Source organism: Xenopus laevis, chromosome 1S (assembly GCF_017654675.1).
Source record: "Xenopus laevis strain J_2021 chromosome 1S, Xenopus_laevis_v10.1, whole genome shotgun sequence".
Taxonomy (NCBI): Eukaryota; Metazoa; Chordata; class Amphibia; order Anura; family Pipidae; genus Xenopus; species Xenopus laevis.
The window spans coordinates 126,185,018-126,204,946 of NC_054372.1; the positions used below are offsets into that span (position 1 = coordinate 126,185,018).

Sequence of the window (19,929 nt, forward strand, 5' to 3'; positions counted from 1 at the left end):
CTCCCCACAGCTTGGGCTGCTGTATGGTAATCGTTCACTCACCTTGATTTTTTTGTTTAACTTCATGCAGTATCGGTATAGCATGGCCAGGTTAAGTGGTCCAAAATCTGCATAGAAGCTGTTTTTGGAGAGAAAAATAAGGAAGTTTAGATATTTTGGAGAAAAATAAAACAGCAGTGTTGTTGGTTATTTAAATGGTGGATTATTATTGAAGCAATATATGAGGGATTGTTGCACGTTGTCTGGAATGAACACTATGCCAACACACTGGACATCCTTTCAAAGTTTAAGAACGCAGCAGCTGAACTGCAGTCAAACGAGATAAGATGTTGGATTGAATACCAACCCCCCACAAAAATAATCCTGACATGTGCCCACTTGCTTCAGTCGAGCGAAACGGACATTTTTTTTTTTTTTTTAACACCTACAATTAAATTCAGTATTGAGTATACTGGTGAAACACATTCCTTCATAGCATACTGGGCCAAAATTGCATGCTTTCACTATTTACCCTTTTGTAAGGTTGGCTGTATGGCATGACCCATTCTCTCTGGATCCAAGGAGATGAACGTTAAGATTACCAGTGTAACTGTCAGTATGCAGTTGACGAGATATTTTACCCAACTTTCTACCAGAGAATATAAGTTTTGCCAGTAAAAATTAAATATTCCAGATAAGGAACAGCTGGTGGCAACCCCTTTAAACATAACAGGAATTGTTTGCTGCAGGGATGAGCATGACAAAGACCCTGTTTTGTATAAATGGGAAACTGTTTTGCAAAAAAAAAAAAACAACAACCGCAATATATTTTGATATGGGTGAGGGAAATAGGATCTATTTGTGGCTCATTTCTGTACAGGAACCTCTAATACACAGGCCCTAGCCAAACTGTTCTTGTCCTTACAGAACGCTTTTTTCATTAGTCACCGTCACTCCCCCCCCCCCATAGTAACAGTGACAGCACTGTAACAAACAAAGGCCTACTCACCTATCCGGTTACATGCAGAGTCATTTAAATGAGATGCTTCAGAACAATGACATTAAACCTTAAATACTTCAAATGATATCTACCTCAAATACAACCTACACATTGGCTAACAAGCTTGTTTTTAATTGGGTAAACACTGGAGCAGGAAGAAATTAAAATAGGGGACCATGAATAACCACCCTATACTATACCAGGCCACATTTTAAGATCCCAACTACAATCTTTCACTGTACTCTATAGAATATCGTTTAGGAGGACAATGATTAAATCTGTCCACATCTGTGCTGCCTATGCTTTTGGCCACAATTAAATAAAGTCCATTACAGAGAATCTAATTACATGGTAGAGCCTGTCTTCTCTCTTGCCTCTCCAGACAGAAACCAGCAAAAAGGGAGTTTTTAAACTCCAGTCTTTAATTAGCTCTTCAGTTGTTAGGGCTGCATATATGATGCCTCCATGAAGCACAAGAGATACTCCATACATCTTAACCCAGTTTTCAGAATCTAGAGATAGCAGTAGTTGCTAAGAAGGTACAAGTATCCCAAGGCAGTCCATGGGAAAAAAAAAACATCTCTATTAGGAGAGACAGATTCCCCCTTTTCTGTAAAATTTCAGTATAAATAAAATATTCAAGTCTAATTTTTACTTGAGAACAATGTGCCTATGTGATTGTGTTTCACCATCCTATATTTTAGCTAAAGGATTCAGTCTTTAGCAGAATTGGAAGAACTACATTTTCCATATGGGCTATATTATTGCTTATAGTCTTAGAATGCTTCACACTTTTATGTTGTGACATAAAATCTGCTTAGTTTTACATATTTAAGCAAATAAATTATATATGCGTTGCAAAAATGGTAGGACTTACTTTTCATACACAAGCTCATCATCTATGGAGAAATAATGTGTGCCATAGGTGGTTTTTGGTCTGCTGCACAGGATTGCAAAATATAGGCGATCTGAAAGGCAGAGGAGTCAAGACAACATTAACTTACAACAGCTTAAAAAACAGACAAGACTCTTTACAGGCAAAGTAACCAACAGTAAGCTAGTGGTAAAATTTTGCCTGCAGAAAGGACATACTATTGAAATAAGGGATGCATCGAATCCAGGATTCGGTTCGGGATTCAGCCGAATCCTTCTGCCCGGCCGAGCCAAATACTAATTTGTATATGCAAATTATGAATGGGGAGGGAAATCGGGTGACTTTTTGTCACAACACAAGGAAGTAAAAAATCTTTTCCCCTTCCCACCCCTAATTTGTATATGCAAATTAGGGTTCGGATTCGGTATTCGTCCGAATCCTTCTTGATAGAATGACTAGGAGAAGGTGGAAAAAGGTCATTCTGGCCTTTAATTTATCCCCAAGGATAAATTGTTTAAAGGGGTTGTTCACCTTCAAACAACTAGTTGTTATCAGATAGATCACCAGAAATAACGACTTTTTCCAATGACTTTCTATTTTCTATGTGTCACGGTTTTTCTAATATTGAAGTATAAAGTGTCATTTCTCTCCTTCTGAAGCAGCTCTGGGAGGGGGGGTCGCCGATCCTGTAAACTGTTCTAAATTGATACATTTAGTTGATACATTCTTATCTTTGTCCCTGCTGAGCAGAATCTCTGGGTTTCATTACAGGCAGCTGTTAGAATTGATACAATTGTTGCTAATACTCCAGAGATGCTGCTGAGAAATGTATCAACTAAATGTTGCAAAATTGTAACAGTTCAGAATCTGCACCTGGATTACTGAGCTGTCAGACTCAAACACCAGAGACAGGAACATTCAACTTTAAACTTAGATTTTGGAAAAAACTTAAAAAATAAATAATGGAAAGTAATTGGAAAAAGTCATTATTTCTAGGGAACAATCTAAAAACAACTAAATTGAAAAAAGTGTTTGGAAGGTGAACAACCCCTTTAAAGACTTTAGTAGTCAGGTACTCCATTCTGCAGATCCAGTGCGGACAGTGGAGTTCACCTGACACAGGAAAGCTGTCCTGTAGAAAGGCTATTTAAAGTTAATTGGAATGGGAGAGTGTGTCTCTCAGCAGGGCACAGCAGGTAGGAGACCTGGATGTGTGAGGAACTCTCAGAGGAGGTGGGAGTGCTGCCTGCTACTGCAGAAAGCAGAGGGAGCCCGGGACCATGACAAGGTTTTGACTCTTGACAGAGTATTGGGAAGAGTGAGGAAACCAGGAGGCTGAACATTACCTGGGAGAAAAACCTGTGAGTACAGGGGTGAACCAAACAATATTTCTTTGTTTGCTAGTCGTCCACAAGGGGCCCAGTCTAGTCACGGACTGCTTCAAAACTGTGAAGGTAGTGCCCAGTGGACAAGGTTTATTTTATGATTAATGTGTGTTTGCTACATTGGTCATCCATGCGCATAACCGACTGTTTAAAAGTGGCAAAATAAACCCGTTTTTTCCTTGAAGAGCACTGTGTCACTGTCTAATTGCTCATCTTTGTCCTATGCTGCCTGCCAACAATTGACTAATGCCCCCCAAAAGTTGTGTGCAAGCTGCCAGTTTGCCACAATATATACACAGCACATCATGTGTCTGTCCCTAAGCTCAGTAAGTGACAGTAGCACAGAGCATGTGCAGTGAATCAGCAGTGGGGATCTACTGGGTCATCTTTGGAGGCACAGATATTTACTGTTAAATGGCTATGGTTACTTGGGTTCAGCTTTAAAATAGTTTGGTTGGCCTCCCTGTGCATTCCCCGCAACACCGCAAACAATGTCCCCTTTAGTTATAACAGCAAGTCACTAGCTATAAGAGACATTGCAGTAGGACCTTTCCAAAATGCTCTTAGCATTGCTGCAGGACCAACCAAACAAAGTGGAATGGATTTCATAGCAAACAGAAAGACATTTGGTGTAAACTTCAAACTTGGGGTTATCAGATCAGAAACATATGCATCAACATTTGTATTGTGTATCAGTGAAAACAAGTTGCCTAGTTCTGGCCTCGTCTATTGCATTCCCCTTGAAAGTCTATGTTTCTTACTTCCTGTGAAGAGTATTAATAAAGGATCACCCTTTCAAAAGGGATAGTACATCTTAAAATTAAGATTTTTTTGTGGTTTCGAAATATTTACATTTATGTTTTGCAAATGTCATGCTTAGAATTACAACCACAGGTATTGTTTGCTATTGTTTATTTAGCCAAGCAACCAGTCAAAATGGAAGATCAATGCAGGTGGCCTTGAAATGAACAGTGATAACATTTAACCCCTAGAATCTAGTTTTATTTTGGTTGTAGGGCATCACTATCAACATCCAGACAGCATTTTTAGCTGCTGGCTTGGGACAGGATCTATTATTTGGAATGCTTGGGACTTGGGGTTTTCTGGATAAGGGATATTTCCATAATTTGGATCACCATACCAATAGGATTTGTTTTTGCCAACAATAGGGATTCAAATAGAGAACAGAATATTTTTTAAAAAATGAGAATTGTTTGCTTAACATGGACTCTCTGGGAGATAAGGGATCCCATACCTGTTATTCCAAAACCATATCAAATAAATGATGAGAACCATGGGAAAAGTTGCTTAGAATAGGTATCTCTAACTCACGTAAGTATTCTATTTAAAATAGTACACCTATATAGCATTGATGTTTCACAGTTAATTAATAACTAGCAGGGTTGTATGCTTCAAAACAGCTGTAGTCTGCATCTGAACAGATTGCTTATCAGCCAAGCACAATGTTTGTTTTTCGTAGACATGATCTGGCAAACCCCAAGCACATCCCTTCACGATAAATTGTTTGTAAGTGAAGTGTTGGGAAATACTGCAGTACTGCAAAACACGCCGCAAGAGCAGGTTAGATGCAGTGAATTTACATTCAAAGAAAATACATTTTTATAAGTATATTTATAATCAGTGGATAGGCTAAGCCCAAGGGATTTCTAGACGGTTTAAAGTACAATGCTGTATAAAGTACAGTTCCCAGCATGCCCTGGATAATGGAAGGCAATGGGAAAAATGTCTTCTCCCAGGCTGGATTTGCAGGACTAAACTTGTTTAATAAAGCTTGCACAGCGCCTTAGATTTTTGATTTACATAGCACTCTTAGGAATTGTAGAATTAATATTTACAGGTGTTCGGTAAGGGGAAATAATGACCCCAGTATACCTTTCATTTAAAATGCTTAAAATTTTTCAATTTGCTTTTCTGACTTTCAGGGCTTTCCAACTGTTAAAAACCATGGGCTAGATATTTCTTCTAAGGGTATTCCCAATACTAGGGATACAGTGAATTTACTAATTTGGGTCCCCTAATTTACATATGCAAAAGGAAAACCCCTTGCGCTGCACACTTTAAAAATGTCCTTATTTCGCAAAAGTCACATAATTAAGGATTTGGTTTGGCCAGGCACTTGAATTTGGCCAAATCCTGCTGAAAAAGGTCAAATCCAGGATTCAGAGCATCCCTACCCAATTTAAATATATCAAACAAAACAGCCTATATGCGTAACATGGCTTCAGTGAAATAAAACAATATGCAATTAGCTATTTTATAAAGATATAGATAAACCGTGATTTTAAGTAGCAAGGGTTGCCCCCTGGCTGGGGATAACCATACATACTAGGCGACAGCCAATAAAAGGACAGAGCTCTATCTTTTACTCCCAACACTTCTTCCTGTTAGCTCTAGAGCTGCATGATTTCCTGTCAGGTGATTTGAGGGAGCAAAAAAATGGTGGCTTTACTTAAAAGATGCAGAAAGGAAATTATTCTACATGATAAATGGTAAAATTCTTTCATAAGTAATTTATGATATAAAATATCTGTTGATTAAGAAATTATTCTAAAGGTATAGTTTTTCCCTTTAATTCCTTTAAAGGTTTAGACTTTTCCTTAAAAGAATTCATGCCAGAGTTTTAAGATGACCCAACAATAAAACTTTAATGCTAGTGGCCAGTCCCCTCAATAATCACTATAGGGGAAAATGTTCATCCCAAGTTAAGGAGGGTAGGATGAGATAAAAATGTTACCAACAAATGTAGTATACAGATCATTTGGGCTATTTTTAAAAAAAGGAAAAGAAAGTTAGTTTTTCTACTTACTTGGGGTGAAAACTATTTTAGAGAAGTATGGCTACGTGTACTGAAGTCAAAAAGAATAAATGGATACAACGCAGTGCAATATGTTGGCGCTCTAAAGATACATGTTAATAATAATGGATTTTGGGCGGTTAAGATTTGTAAAATGCCACAGCAGCTGAAAAAATAAATAGTCAAAGTCTGAAAATGTGGAGGTAACCTTGATACTCTGGATGGACAAGACCAGAACCACAGCGGTGCAGGCCCACCACACAGTTTATCATTGTCCACCATTCCGGTTTGTCACCATCATGTGCAGACTGTAAAATATTCCTGAACAACCACATCTACAGCTGTTGATTGAGTGAGCAAACTCATGTTCCTCAGCAGAATAAGATGAGAGGTCAAATCGCATGACAAGTTTTAACGTGTAGATTTGCAGTTGTGGCTGTATACACAGCGCCCATTTTTTAGCTAAAAAGAGGTAATTTCACTTTTCCAATAGTCTTAATTTTTTAATGATCTCTATATAAATGTAGGCAGACATTTGCAAAGGAGACAGGGAGATTTTAGGGCAGGTGAACCACAAAATAAATTTGCCTAATAAAAGAAAAACAATCCCAAGCAACTTTCCAATTTACATTTATCAAACATTTGAAGTGTTTTAAAGTTATTTATAAAAACAATTGCTATTAAAAATCTCCTGGTTGTTACTTTTTAAACAATGTTGCAAAAGTCTTAAGCTGGCCATAGATAGATGTTGAGATTTTTTAAAAGATCAGATCCTGATCGTGATACCACGATCTTCTCATAACGATCGTACGAGTTGACCATCAACTAAAAAGACCAATTTGCCAGGAAAACAAAGGGGAGCTGCCTGCTTGGCCCTGCAAACATAGATAGATTGCACTGGGACCGACAAAGATTTTTTGACCTGGCCGATCAATTTCCTGACAGATATCGGCCGAAAAATCGTAAGATGTACGATCGTTCGAATACCACTAACCACACGATAATTTCGAAGGATTGGTCAGGCTTCCCTAAAATCGGTCGTTCGGCAGGAAGAATCGTTGCGTCTATGGGGAGCTTAAGCCCGGGATCCCCAACCTTTTGAACCTGTGACCAAAATTCAGAAATAAAAGGAGTTGGGGAGCAACACAAGCATGAAAATGTTCTTGGGGTGCCAAATAAGTGCTGTGATTGGCCCTATGTGGATTGTGAACCTACATTGAGGCTCAGTTTGGCATCTGGTTTTTATACAACCAAAACTTGTCTCCAAGCCTGGAATTCAAAAATAAGCTCCAGCTCTGAGGCCACTTGAAGCAACATCCAAGGGGTTGAAGAGCAACATGTTGCTCATCAGCTACTTGTCGGAGGTCACTGGTCTAAGCCAACAGGGCAGAGAATAGAAAGGAACACACACTGCTTCCGATAGCAACATACAAATAACTTACCATAGAACATTTGTAATGAAAGTAATACTTCAAAGTTGCTGAGAATTATGTTTTGATTTTTATTAGGCAAAAGGTTATTTTGCAGATTAACATTTCTTTTTTTCCCAAAAGGCAACAGCACATGTAGAACTTGCTACTTTTTATGTTAATATTTGTGTTCTGTACTCTTTTTGCCTAGAACCCTGCCACTAGAATATGCAACCATCTGAAATTAAAATAATGGCCACAGTCTGCAATCTGGACAATTGCACTTAAAGGAGTGGTTCACCTTCAAGTTAACTTTTAGTATGTTATAGAATGACCAATTCTAAGCAACTTTTCAATTGATCTTTTTTATTTACTTTGTATAGTTTTCTTTTTAATTATTTGCATTCTTCTGATGATTTCCAGCTTTCAAATGGGGGTCACTGACCCAATCTAAAAACAGATGCTCTGTAAAGCTACACATTTATTGTTATTGCTACTTTTTATTAATGGGCTTTCTATTCAGACCCTCCCCTATTAATTTTCCATATTCTCATTCAAATCAATGCATGGTTGTGAGGGTAATTTGGACACTAACAACCAGTTAGCTGACATTGCAAATGGGAGAGCTGCAGCTAGAAGCAGCCCACCAGTTCCTTGGGCCCAAATGCAAATATATGCTGTAGCAGCATAGTTTAAAAGTACGCAGAATGCGATAAATGACTTCCAGCCCAAAAAAGCAGGAGGAGGAACACAATAAAAATGAATAGGGTGTGTAACCTGTGCCCAGCTTTAGCTGCAGGTGTAACAAGGGAGCATGGAGGAGGAGGAAGATGGGGTATCAGTAGCAGTTGTAGTGCAGGAATTGCGTGCAGCTCGTTGGCGCTATAGTGCGCTTACCTTTGACGATCTCCACAGCACCAGGCGGCAGGTCGCATTCGTCGGTCATGTTGTGAGCAGGAGAAGACAGGGTGCGCGGATTGCTCTCAATGTTGGGGGCGGGTGATGCGACAAACTGGCACCGTGTCTAGCGACCAAATGCTCCCACCCATGAACTTTCCCCAGCGACCTTTGTGCTGTGCTGCTCCCCTACAGAGACGACTCCTCGGCTGGCACGGGTTATCTGGCTGCTAAATGCGCGCAAATACAATAGCGAATAAAACAAAGTTACTAAAGTTTTTTAAAAAAAATCGCGTGGTATCTGCACGCAGAGTCTAGTGCGCTCCCACTTCCTTTCGACACCAACAACAAGGCAGGCGAAATGTCAGCCAGACAGCCGGGCTCTTCTCGTATCTACTCCGAGGCTGAGCAGCGCGGATGTAGCGTGCAAACAACGAGCAAAATCCCGGCGACTCGCTTCCAGGCTCTTGTTATGGTTCCAGGTGCTACAAACCAGCGAGTTCCACACGGGTAAAAACTTCGAACTCTAAACCCCGCCCACGTGCCCAGCCCTAGCCGCTGATTGGTCGGAGCGGCGCCAGCAGGGCCAATGGAATGCACACGACAGCCAATAGCAAAGACAACATAGGTTTAAATGGACAATGAGGAGGGGCTGGACACAAGTTGGATTGTCTCCCAAACGTTCATCAAACCGGAAAACCTGTGCTAATGTGGCGCGTCACACGGATACGAGCGTGCCTTTAGTATTAATGACCATAATCCAGTCATGCCTTCTTGATTACTTTTATACAGGTGTCCATAATAACATCGTGTTGTTATAAAACAGAGAGCAGGTAACGTGTCTGCTAAGCTGTGCGCCCCTTATGCCACCTGTGTTGTTGTTATATGCGAGTAACTGGATAAATGTGGGGTTGTTAGGCCAGACCTGCTGCAACAGAAATAGAAGTGTAGTGCTAAATACAATGAGGACATTTTAGGGTCATACAAGATGAAACAATGGGACATTGTGTTACAGACGCAGCCGTATCATCATCATCATTTATATATATATATATAGCGCTGTCAAGATACGCAGTGCTTTACTGCAGTTATATCAAACAGGGAATAAATGGTGGATAACAGACAATGATTACAGAGTACAATAGGGTTTACAAACTAAAAGGTTAGGGTACAATTGAGACATTAGGATTGTATAAACACTTTGTCATTTTTGATACAGCAGTGATTAATTAAGGTACATCGAATAGGCCTCTTTAAACAGATGGGTCTTTAAGGAGCGCTTGAAAGTTTGGAAGGAAGGAGAAAGTCTGACAGCTTGTGGCAGAGAGTTCCAGAGAAAAGCAGAAGCCCGAGAGAAGTCTTGTAGACGAGAATGGGCAGAAGTGACCAGAGGAGAAGTGAGGCGAAGATCAGAAGCAGAGCGTAGGTTTCGTGAAGGAGTGTATTTGGAGATTAGAGATGAAATATAGGGAGGGGTTTCATTATTAAGGGCCTTGAATGTGAGTGTAAGTAATTTGAATTTGATTCTAGAAGAGATTGGGAGCCAGTGAAGGGACATGCATATGGGAGCAGCTGATGTTGAGCGGCGAGCTAGATGAATGAGTCTGGCGGCTGCGTTTAGAACAGATTGGAGTTGTGAAAGGTGACTTGTTGGAATACCTGTGAGGAGTAAGTTGCAGTAATCAAGGCGGGAGATGATGAGAGACTAAATCAGTGTTTTAGTTGATTCTGAACTGAGATAGGGTCGTATTCGAGCAATGTTGCGCAGTTGAATACGGCAAGATTTTGCAAGTGTTTGAATGTGTGGTGAAAAAGACAGATGAGAGTCTAAGATGACTCCTAGGCAGCGTGCCTGTGTGGTAGAATGAAAGGTGGTGTTGTTTACGGTGAGTGATATCTGAGGGACAGGGGAAGATCTTGGAGGAAATATAATGAGTTCTGTTTTAGAAAGGTTCAGTTTCAGGTGGCATTGTGACATCCAGGAGGAGACAGCAGAGAGACAGTCATACTCTATATCAGGGATCCCCAACCTTTAGAACCTGTGAGCAACATTCAAAAGTAAAAGGAGTTGGGGAGCAACACTAGCATGAAAAATGTTCCTGGGGTGCCAAATAAGGGCTGTGATTGGCCATTTAGTAGCCCCTATGTGGATTGTCAACCTACATTAAGGCTCTGTTTGGCAGTGCACCTTGTTTTTATACAACTAAAACTTGCTCCTAACACAGAAATTCAAAAATAAGCTCCTGCTTTGAGGCCACTGGGAGCAACATCCAAGGGGTTGGAGAGCAACATGTTGCTCACGAGCTACTGGTTGGGGATCACTGCTCTATATGATCAAAGCCATGTCTGTACACATGCCCAGGCTGCCCTTGTCAGGACTAGGGTTGCCACCTTTTCTGAAAAAACAAATACCAGCCTTCCTATATATTTATCTTTTTTTCCCTATTAATAACATTGGGATCAACCACCAGCCAGGTGGCAACCCTAGCCAGGACTGAGCTTCAAAAGAGGCCTTGGGGTTTCTCATACACACAATACCCTCATTCAAGCCCAATACAAAGCAATAGTCTGCTTTACAGCACATCCTTTGCCAGAGGTTACAGAGAGCCAGTCCAGCAGTGTTGCATGTAATGGGATTTGCTTCTACAATATCATTAGTAAGATCAGGCATGGCCCACTGTCTGCATTCCAATTTATCCTACTGGCACAGCTCCTAATAGAAATCATGTGCAGACAGAAACTTTCCCCCGAACTTTTTCACCAAAGCAGGAAACACAGAATGGTCAAACATGTCACTTTACTCTTTATCTTTTGAAAGCAGAGGCCCTATAAGCCCCAGACCATGATTCTTGTTTTGCCAAATATTATGTTCAGTTTTACAAATTCAGACAGGCTGACTTCTCCTGGCAACCACTAAACATATACTCCTCAGTCTGTGTAATTTGGCATGATTTTGAATACTTTTGGCCATATAGTGTATGTAACAAAGGTGCAAGTGCTTTTTATAGACATGCCCTAAGGAGTGTTTGTTCTGTGCAGTAACATTTCTTAATGTAATTTTCTTCTGTGCTCCACTCATTTGGCTTCCAGATAACTTGGGAAGCCAGGCTGCACAGATCATTTAGAAACCTATTCAGGCAGACATAAGGCACCCCTCCCCAATTCCTTGAAAAAAAAAAGTAAAATAGGTGTCTTATACTACTGTTCCCTACTCTACAGAAGATTAAAGGATGGGTAAAACTTAAAAGCTACCATTTTACTTTATATAGTATCTGTATGTTATGTGATTCATGTTTGCTATCCACTCTGTTTATTGTCTAAACAAAGCCCTGCCCAGTCTTATGGTGTTAAATGCAACTCTAGACAATACATATTCACAAACTATCCCAAAAGCCCAACCTGAAAACTCCAGGTATTTTCACAGAAAAATAGCATGCTTTCTAAAAATGGCACTGAATATCAAAAGTACACATGAAGTGAACATTATGCCTAGCATTTTAGGAAATTTCCATATCCTGATGTTACTGACCCTCAGATGTTAACACTTCAGGTAACTTCCCTCATGCATGGCTTGTGGTAAGAAAATCGAATTATGGACAAGTGCTTGCACTAGCCATTTCAGATGATTGTAGTGGGGATGACAAGCAGTGGGGCCAACTAGACTCCAAGCCATCATAAATAGCACGGATAGGCCTGCACACCCCAACACTGCTTTCAGCACATCACTGGGGTGACCTGCTATTATGTAAGTGTTTAATAATAAAATATATTTTTTTGTATCTTTATTTAAGACTGAGTGTGCAATCCTTACATCTTTTTTGGTTCAGCACATCACAGCAGATGTTTATTTAGCACACAGTCCAACAACAATACTTTCTTGCTGCACACCACTTATTTATTTGGTAATGCAGCGTGCATTCAATCCCAAACTGATTCCAAGTCCAACATACCTTCCAAGTTGTGTGTAAAGATAAAGCACACCAATTCAAAGCACAAGCTTTCGGGGCAGAACCCCTTTCTCAGGTGCAATGACCCTAAAGCTTGAGCTTTGAATTTCTGCAAATAAATGTGATCAAGGCAAAACTGCTGCAAAAATTGGTGTGCTTCATCCTTAATCGTATTTAGCACAAAGCACAGAATACAACCAGACACTTGTACCAAACAAAAATGAAAAATAATGCATAGGCTTGTCATAGAATGGAAACATTGTGTGAAGGAACTCAGCTGAGGATCTGATTTTGTACAAATATGTGGGTAAATAACCATTATTAAGATGTGAATATAACTCAAGCAATTGAGCAAAGGTTTAAAGAAGGGCATTGCTACACTTGGAAATTCTGTGCAGAATCTAAATCTGGTATAACATCAGATGAGTAAAACTTGATGCAAACAGCTTCTATTACACTACATACTTACAGAACAAACAATATATAACAATGTATATTAAAGTACAATAATATATATTGTGACAGGGTGTTTGGGAAACACCACTGTCTTAGAGCAAAAGACACACAAAAGAGTGCATTTAATCTGCATGGTATGTGCTGCAAAGGAATACTTGGCTCAGGTAGGGTTAATATTCCCTATCAGCCAGGTAATTAAGTGGCAGCTGAGAGAGGATCTACCTGACAATGTAAAAGGGCTGTGTGAGCACAACTCAGGGCTCTCCAGGGAAGTGAGGGGCTGTGAGAGACAGAGCTGGGCAGAAGGGTCCTTTCTGCCAGCAAGAGAGTTCCAGAGCTTGGAGCCTAAATCCCTTGTGGGGAAAGAAAGAGAAAAGGACTGGCAGAGGCTGGTGAGTCTGAGTCCCAGGAGGGTAAGCCAGCAGGGCTGAGTGTGAAGCCCAAATACTTCAAAGCGCAAGAGGGTGAGAGTTTCCCTTGATGGTGAGCGACCAGAGGGGGGAAAACCCTGAATGTTTGGCAGTGTATTTACTGAACTGTACCCTGCATGTTCTACAGTGAAGTTGAACTGTAACCTGAACATTTTTCTGTTGCCTTTTCGTTGGAATGTCCAGTGCTTAATAAACCTGTGTTTTTTTGTCTGAAGCCTTGGTGTCCCTGTCTCTAAGCTCAAAAATCCTACGCTACCTGTCTACCAAACGCTAATTCCCCAATAAAAGTGCATGTGCAGGCCAGTGGCATGTCACAATTGGTGCTCGGATGCGGGCAGAGCTTTAAAGAGACATACACCTGTTTAAAAGCCTGGTAAGCATTACCCTTAAGAGACTGTACTAATATGGCAACTGGTGCTGTAAATCCTCATGCTACAGCTGTTCAGCAGGAGGCTGTGAGTGCTATTGGAAAGCAACAGGAACAGCAAGATGGCGACTGGTGGCTGCAGTTCCACCGTGACTGGGAAAGAGTCAGCGAGCCAAGTCTGGGAAAGAGACCGTTAAATGCCTCACAAGTGAAAGGTGAGCATTTCTGTGAGTTGCAAGGAGCAGTGGCAGCTCCTGTAAAGTCTGTAGGAAAACAGACTCATTTTTTCTGTCTACCACAAAGAAAGTTCTACCAGCAGGCTTCCTTAAAGGTGCAGTGGCCTGTGGGGTTGCAACAGACTGCCAAGGAAGTGAGAGCACCTTTGCTTGCACAAAAGGAGACCCCTACATCTGGATCCAAGGCAGGAAACTGGTTCCAAAGAGGTGGTACCCCAAAGTTGGAGCTCCAGCAGAATACCAAGGAGAGAGGCTATGCTGATTTCCAAGTCCAGTCTGGCATATTTGGTCAGAGATCATCCCCAGCAGTTCCACACCGGATGCCCTACAGGAATGGTGAGACTGTTCTTAAAGGGGTGGTTGAAAGGGAACGGCAGGCTGGGGGGATAAAAGACTGGGACTGTGGGAGGAAAGGCAAGGTCCTGGGGCCTAAAGAGTTAAGTGTGCAATCAGAATGCACTGTGCCTGTTAAAGGTATTGCTGAAAAGTCAGTAGAGGTAAAAGTGAATGGGATTTCACTGTGGGTCACACTGGACATTAACTCAACTAAGTCAGTGGTGTTGCATGAACTGTTAATGTTTATTCTACTACCGCACGAGGTCCCTGAGAAGCAAGAGAACTCAAACCTGACTGTATGTCTTAATTTTGAAACCACAAAAGGGACTGTTATCCACTCACTTATGGTTGCAAGTGACGGTGAAGAGGAAATTGTTCTGGGTACAGACTTTCCCCTATTCTGGGAGTTGTGGGGAAACAACAACCCAATGGATGTGGAACAATCAAACCAGGTGGTGAATAATGTTGGTGTTATGAAAAATGTTATGTGTAATTTTGCTGTCCAATGTCCAGATGGGAATCCTATGTGTGTGACTGTGGGGTGTGAGGTAACACCCATAGTAAAAAGTATAAGGGGGAAACCCAATGTAAATGTTCCCCTAGCAAAGGTGAATGAGGTAATTCACAGTGGGGAACACCAAAAAGCAGAGCAGGTGTGTCTGCAACAAAGTAGCTCAAGTGAGAGAGAAAATGTCTTGAGTAAAATGTGCCTTAATGTTTTGCTACCTGAAGGGTTAAATCAAAGGGAGAAAAACTCTTTGAGGCATGTCTGTGATTCCAAGTGTGAATGTCTTAAAGGTGAGTCAAAACCTAAGCCCTGCACTTTGTGTGACTTGTCTGTGAATGTGTACAAAACAGAGCCTGTAAAGTGCAGTAGTTGTTCTGGCCCAGGTCATATGGCTGATAATTGCACAATTGAAAGGTCTACTGCGGCAATAACCGAGCTGATCAAAGTCTATGACCAGTTGTGTGTGCAACTGAACTCAGGTGGAGAGTCCCAGTCTACTGAGCGCAATCCCTTAGAGAGACAGGGATATGTCTGGCTCACTGAGTGTGTAGTGAGTGAGAACAGACCTGAGTGTGCTGATATGGAGAATGGTAACATGGCTGTCAATGGGGATAAGCCACATGGAGTGACTGTGGTTGAAAGCAAAGTCATGACTCCTGTGTTACATTCCTTGGAAGGAGTCTTGCAGTCAGAATCTGTCTGTCTGACAGAAGATGCATTGGGTCCCAATACAAGTAATGCCAAATGTGAGTTGCTTGCTAACCCTGAGCGTGTGACCGAGTGTGTGTCTGGTTGTATAACACAAGTCTGTGCGCAAGATGCAGACTAAAACTGTTGGCCATGGGCTTGAAGTGAAAGCCCTTGGTGTGTTTAAAAACCCATCATTGCCAGTTGTGGAAGCACACCCTATATCCCAGGCAGTGGGTAAAACTGAAATGCAAAGCGTGCATGATGGTAACAGAGATGCCAAAGTGTGTGTGTCTTCCCTAGTAAATAAAATTCAGGAGTTGGAAGTGTGTGTGGCTGCTCCCATAGAGACACATGTGTCAGATTCATGTAGTAGCGATAATAAGTTGGCCTTAAAGTGTCCATCCGACTGTGACTCCCATGGTTCAGGCATGATAACCAGGGAGAGTAAAGTAAGGCAAAAGTGCAAGCAGAACTGTGGGAATGAGACACCTAAAAGTGTGTTAAGTGAGAGACCTGAAATCTTTGACTGCCAAGCTATGTGTGTGAACATAGCCAGTACAAATGATGGTGTAGAAACTAGTGCCATGAGTGTTAATGATGATAAGCCAGACAGAGTGTCTGAGGAGGTGAGTGATGAAAATGTACAACTGCCTCCTGAATCTGTGTGTGTGCAGGTGCCAACTACACAACTGTTCTCCAGTGAGCCCATCTGTGTGAGAGTTGAAACACAGTGTTCTGGAGAGGAAAATGTACGTGAAGGCATATTTAAAGGGGAAGTTAAAAGTCCTTTAGCGAAATGTGTGCCTGTCCCCACTGAAGTGAAAGTGACAGATTCAGCACCAGCTGAGTCTATTAAAGAGGCATGTGAGTTAAGACCTGATACAGATGAGGTCAAGTGTGGGTTGCCTGTTAACACAGAATGTGTGTCAGAGTGTGTGACACAAATCTCTGGTAAAAAGCACCCTACAACCCATGAATGTAAAATGCAAAGTGTTCATGGTGTGAACAAAGACACTGAAGTATGTGTGCCTGATCTTGCCCTATTTGATCAAAAGCAGGAGACTGAATGGTGTGTGACTTCCTCCATAGGAACACATGTGTTAAAAGTCTTGCAGGTTAAAGAAAGGCCAAGATCCCTTTTAAAGGGATGCGCTATGGACAAACGGGTCCCTAGCCCTTTAGTGAAAGACAAAGTGAGTAAAACCTTGCATTTCAAAGGCAGAGTGAGCCTTTTAACCCTTTAAGTGCCAGCAGAATTTCACATTTTGGTTACGCGAAATGCCAGCCGTTTTTAAGCATTTTGTGCTCTCTCACTTTAGGGGCATTTTCTGAGGGGAAACCTATAGTTTACCTAGGAAAACTATACATTGTTTTTTTCGGTAGAAACTGAGCTTTCTAAATCTGCCTGAGTTTTCATGTATTTCCACCTGTGCAAAAAAATTTATAGTGCTAAATAACAAAAAAAAATGAAAAATTACCATTTTTCATTGTATATCAATTTATACCAGAAAAATATTTCATTTTACAGATGAAAATCCAACTGATTTGGAAAGCCTTATGTCTCTCGAACGTGCCAATACCAGATATGTATAGTTTTAGGGAGATTTAGGATTTCTGTACAGCAAAAACTCCCGGCAGTATATTACTGAATTTTGAAAGCACTAAGGCAGAAAACGGCATGCTTTAGATTCCAAGGCAAAAAATCCTGAAACCATAGGTTTACCCCAGAAAACCATACATTTTTGAAAAGTACACATTCTGCCGATTACAAAATGGGTAACTATGTCTCTCTACTCCCAACTACCAAACAGAAAAGCTTGTCTGAACATAGCGGTTTTTCAAAATAAAATTCAAAATTTTGAAAAATCATTTCAAAGGTTTTATTTTGCTGCTCCGCATATCCCAAACTATATTACGTACCAAGAAAAAGCACCTGAAATATGATTGCCAGGGGTCCACTGAACAGTTTGATATCCATTATGCATAGGTTTACCAAAGTATCTGGCATTTAGAGACACAAATATGAAGTTAGCGCATCCAAATTGTTCAGGACTTTACTTCAGCTACTGAGAAATCAACACATTGACTGCATTTTTTGTGGGGTAAAAACACAGAAATATATGTTTACCCCCCAAACCCATATATTTTTGGAAAGAACACATTCTACAGAATCTAAAATGGGTACCCATGCCTTTCTGCTCCAAACTACTGAGTCGCAAGGCTTTCCCAAAATTGTCGGTTTTGGTGAAATATCTGAAAATTGCCTCAAAACTTCAACTTCCCAGCACCATATCACCCATGTATCATTACGTACTAAGAAAAAGCACCCTAAATATGATTGCCAGGGTTCCTCTGAACATTTTGGTGGCCATTGTTCATAAGTTTACCAAAGTATCTGGCATTTAGAGGCCCCAAAATGAAGTTAGCGCATACAAACAGTCCCGTGAGTAACTTCATCTAATGAGAAATCAACACATTGACTGCATTTTTGTGGGGTAAAAACACAGAAATATATGTTTACCCCCCAAAACCCATATATTTTTGGAAAGTACACATTCTACAGAATCTAAAATGGGTACCCATGCCTTTCTGCTCCAAACTACTGAGTCGCAAGGCCTTCCCACAATTGTCGGTTTTGGTGAAATATCTGAAAATTGCCTCAAAGCTTCAACTTCTCAGCACCATATCACCCATGTATCATTACGTACTAAGAAAAAGCACCCTAAATATGATTGCCAGGGTTCCTCTGAACATTTTGGTGGCCATTGTTCATAAGTTTACCAAAGTATCTGGCATTTAGAGGCCCCAAAATGAAGTTAGCGCATACAAACAGTCCCGTGGGTAACTTCAGCTAATGAAAAATCAACACATTGACTGCATTTTTGTGGGGTAAAAACACAGAAATATATGTTTACCCCCCAAAACCCATATGTTTTTGGAAAGTTCACATTCTACAGAATCTAAAATGGGTACCCATGCCTTTCTGTTCCAAACTACTGAGTCGCAAGGCTTTCCCACAATTGTCGGTTTTGGTGAAATATCTGAAAATTGCCTCAAAGCTTCAACTTCTCAGCACCATATCACCCATGTATCGTTACGCACCAAGAAAAAACACCCTAAATATGATTGCCAGGGTTCCTCCAAACAGTTTGGTGGCCATTGTTCATAGGTTTACCAAAGTATCTGGCAGTTAGAGGCCTCAAAATGAAGTTAGCGCATACAAATAGTCCTGTGGGTAACTTCATCTAATGAAAAATCAACACATTGACTGCATTTTTGTGGGGTAAAAACACAGAAATATATGTTTACCCCCCAAACCCATATATTTTTGGAAAGTACACATTCTACCGAATCTAAAATGGGTACCCATGCCTTTCTGCTCCAAACTACTGAGTCGCAAGGCTTTCCCACAATTGTCGGTTTTGGTGAAATATCTGAAAATTTCCTCAAAGCTTCAACTTCTCAGCACCATATCACCCATGTATCGTTACGCACCAAAAAAAAACACCCTAAATATGATTGCCAGGGGTCCTCCAAACAGTTTGGTGCCCACTGTGCATAGGTTTACCAAAGTATATGGCAGTTAGAGGCCCCAAAATGAAGTTAGCGCATACAAATAGTCCTGTGGGTAACTTCAGCTAATGAAAAATCAACACATTGACTGCATTTTTGTGGGGTAAAAACACAGAAATATATGTTTACCCCCCAAACCCATATATTTTTGGAAAGTACACATTCTACCGAATCTAAAATGGGTACCCATGCCTTTCTGCTCCAAACTACTGAGTCGCAAGGCTTTCCCACAATTGTCGGTTTTGGTGAAATATCTGAAAATTGCCTCAAAGCTTCAACTTCTCAGCACCATATCACCCATGTATCGTTACGCACCAAAAAAAAAACACCCTAAATATGATTGCCAGGGGTCCTCCAAACAGTTTGGTGCCCACTGTGCATAGGTTTACCAAAGTATATGGCAGTTAGAGGCCCCCAAAATGAAGTTAGCGCATACAAATAGTCCTGTGGGTAACTTCAGCTAATGAAAAATCAACACATTGACTGCATTTTTGTGGGGTAAAAACACAGAAATATATGTTTACCCCCCAAACCCATATATTTTTGGAAAGTACACATTCTACCGAATCTAAAATGGGTACCCATGCCTTTCTGCTCCAAACTACTGAGTCGCAAGGCTTTCCCACAATTGTCGGTTTTGGTGAAATATCTGAAAATTGCCTCAAAGCTTCAACTTCTCAGCACCATATCACCCATGTATCGTTACGCACCAAAAAAAAAACACCCTAAATATGATTGCCAGGGGTCCTCCAAACAGTTTGGTGCCCACTGTGCATAGGTTTACCAAAGTATATGGCAGTTAGAGGCCCCAAAATGAAGTTAGCGCATACAAATAGTCCTGTGGGTAACTTCAGCTAATGAAAAATCAACACATTGACTGCATTTTTGTGGGGTAAAAACACAGAAATATATGTTTACCCCCCAAACCCATATATTTTTGGAAAGTACACATTCTACCGAATCTAAAATGGGTACCCATGCCTTTCTGCTCCAAACTACTGAGTCGCAAGGCTTTCCCACAATTGT

The 19,929-nt window shown here is 40.9% G+C and overlaps 1 protein-coding gene across 9 annotated transcripts in view; it reads right to left on the bottom strand.

The window, feature by feature from the left end:
• Positions 1–19,929, bottom strand: part of cdc14b.S (cell division cycle 14B S homeolog) — a 69,696-nt gene that overhangs the window by 19,814 nt on the left and 29,953 nt on the right. For 6 of the 9 annotated variants that reach the window (XM_041574576.1, XM_041574555.1, XM_041574562.1 and 3 more), the window contains exons 2-3: positions 1,857–1,947; positions 43–118 (exon numbers count right to left, since the gene is read on the bottom strand). In XM_041574576.1, coding sequence (XP_041430510.1) covers positions 43–118; positions 1,857–1,947 — 167 coding nt within the window. 9 annotated transcript variants of the gene reach the window in all.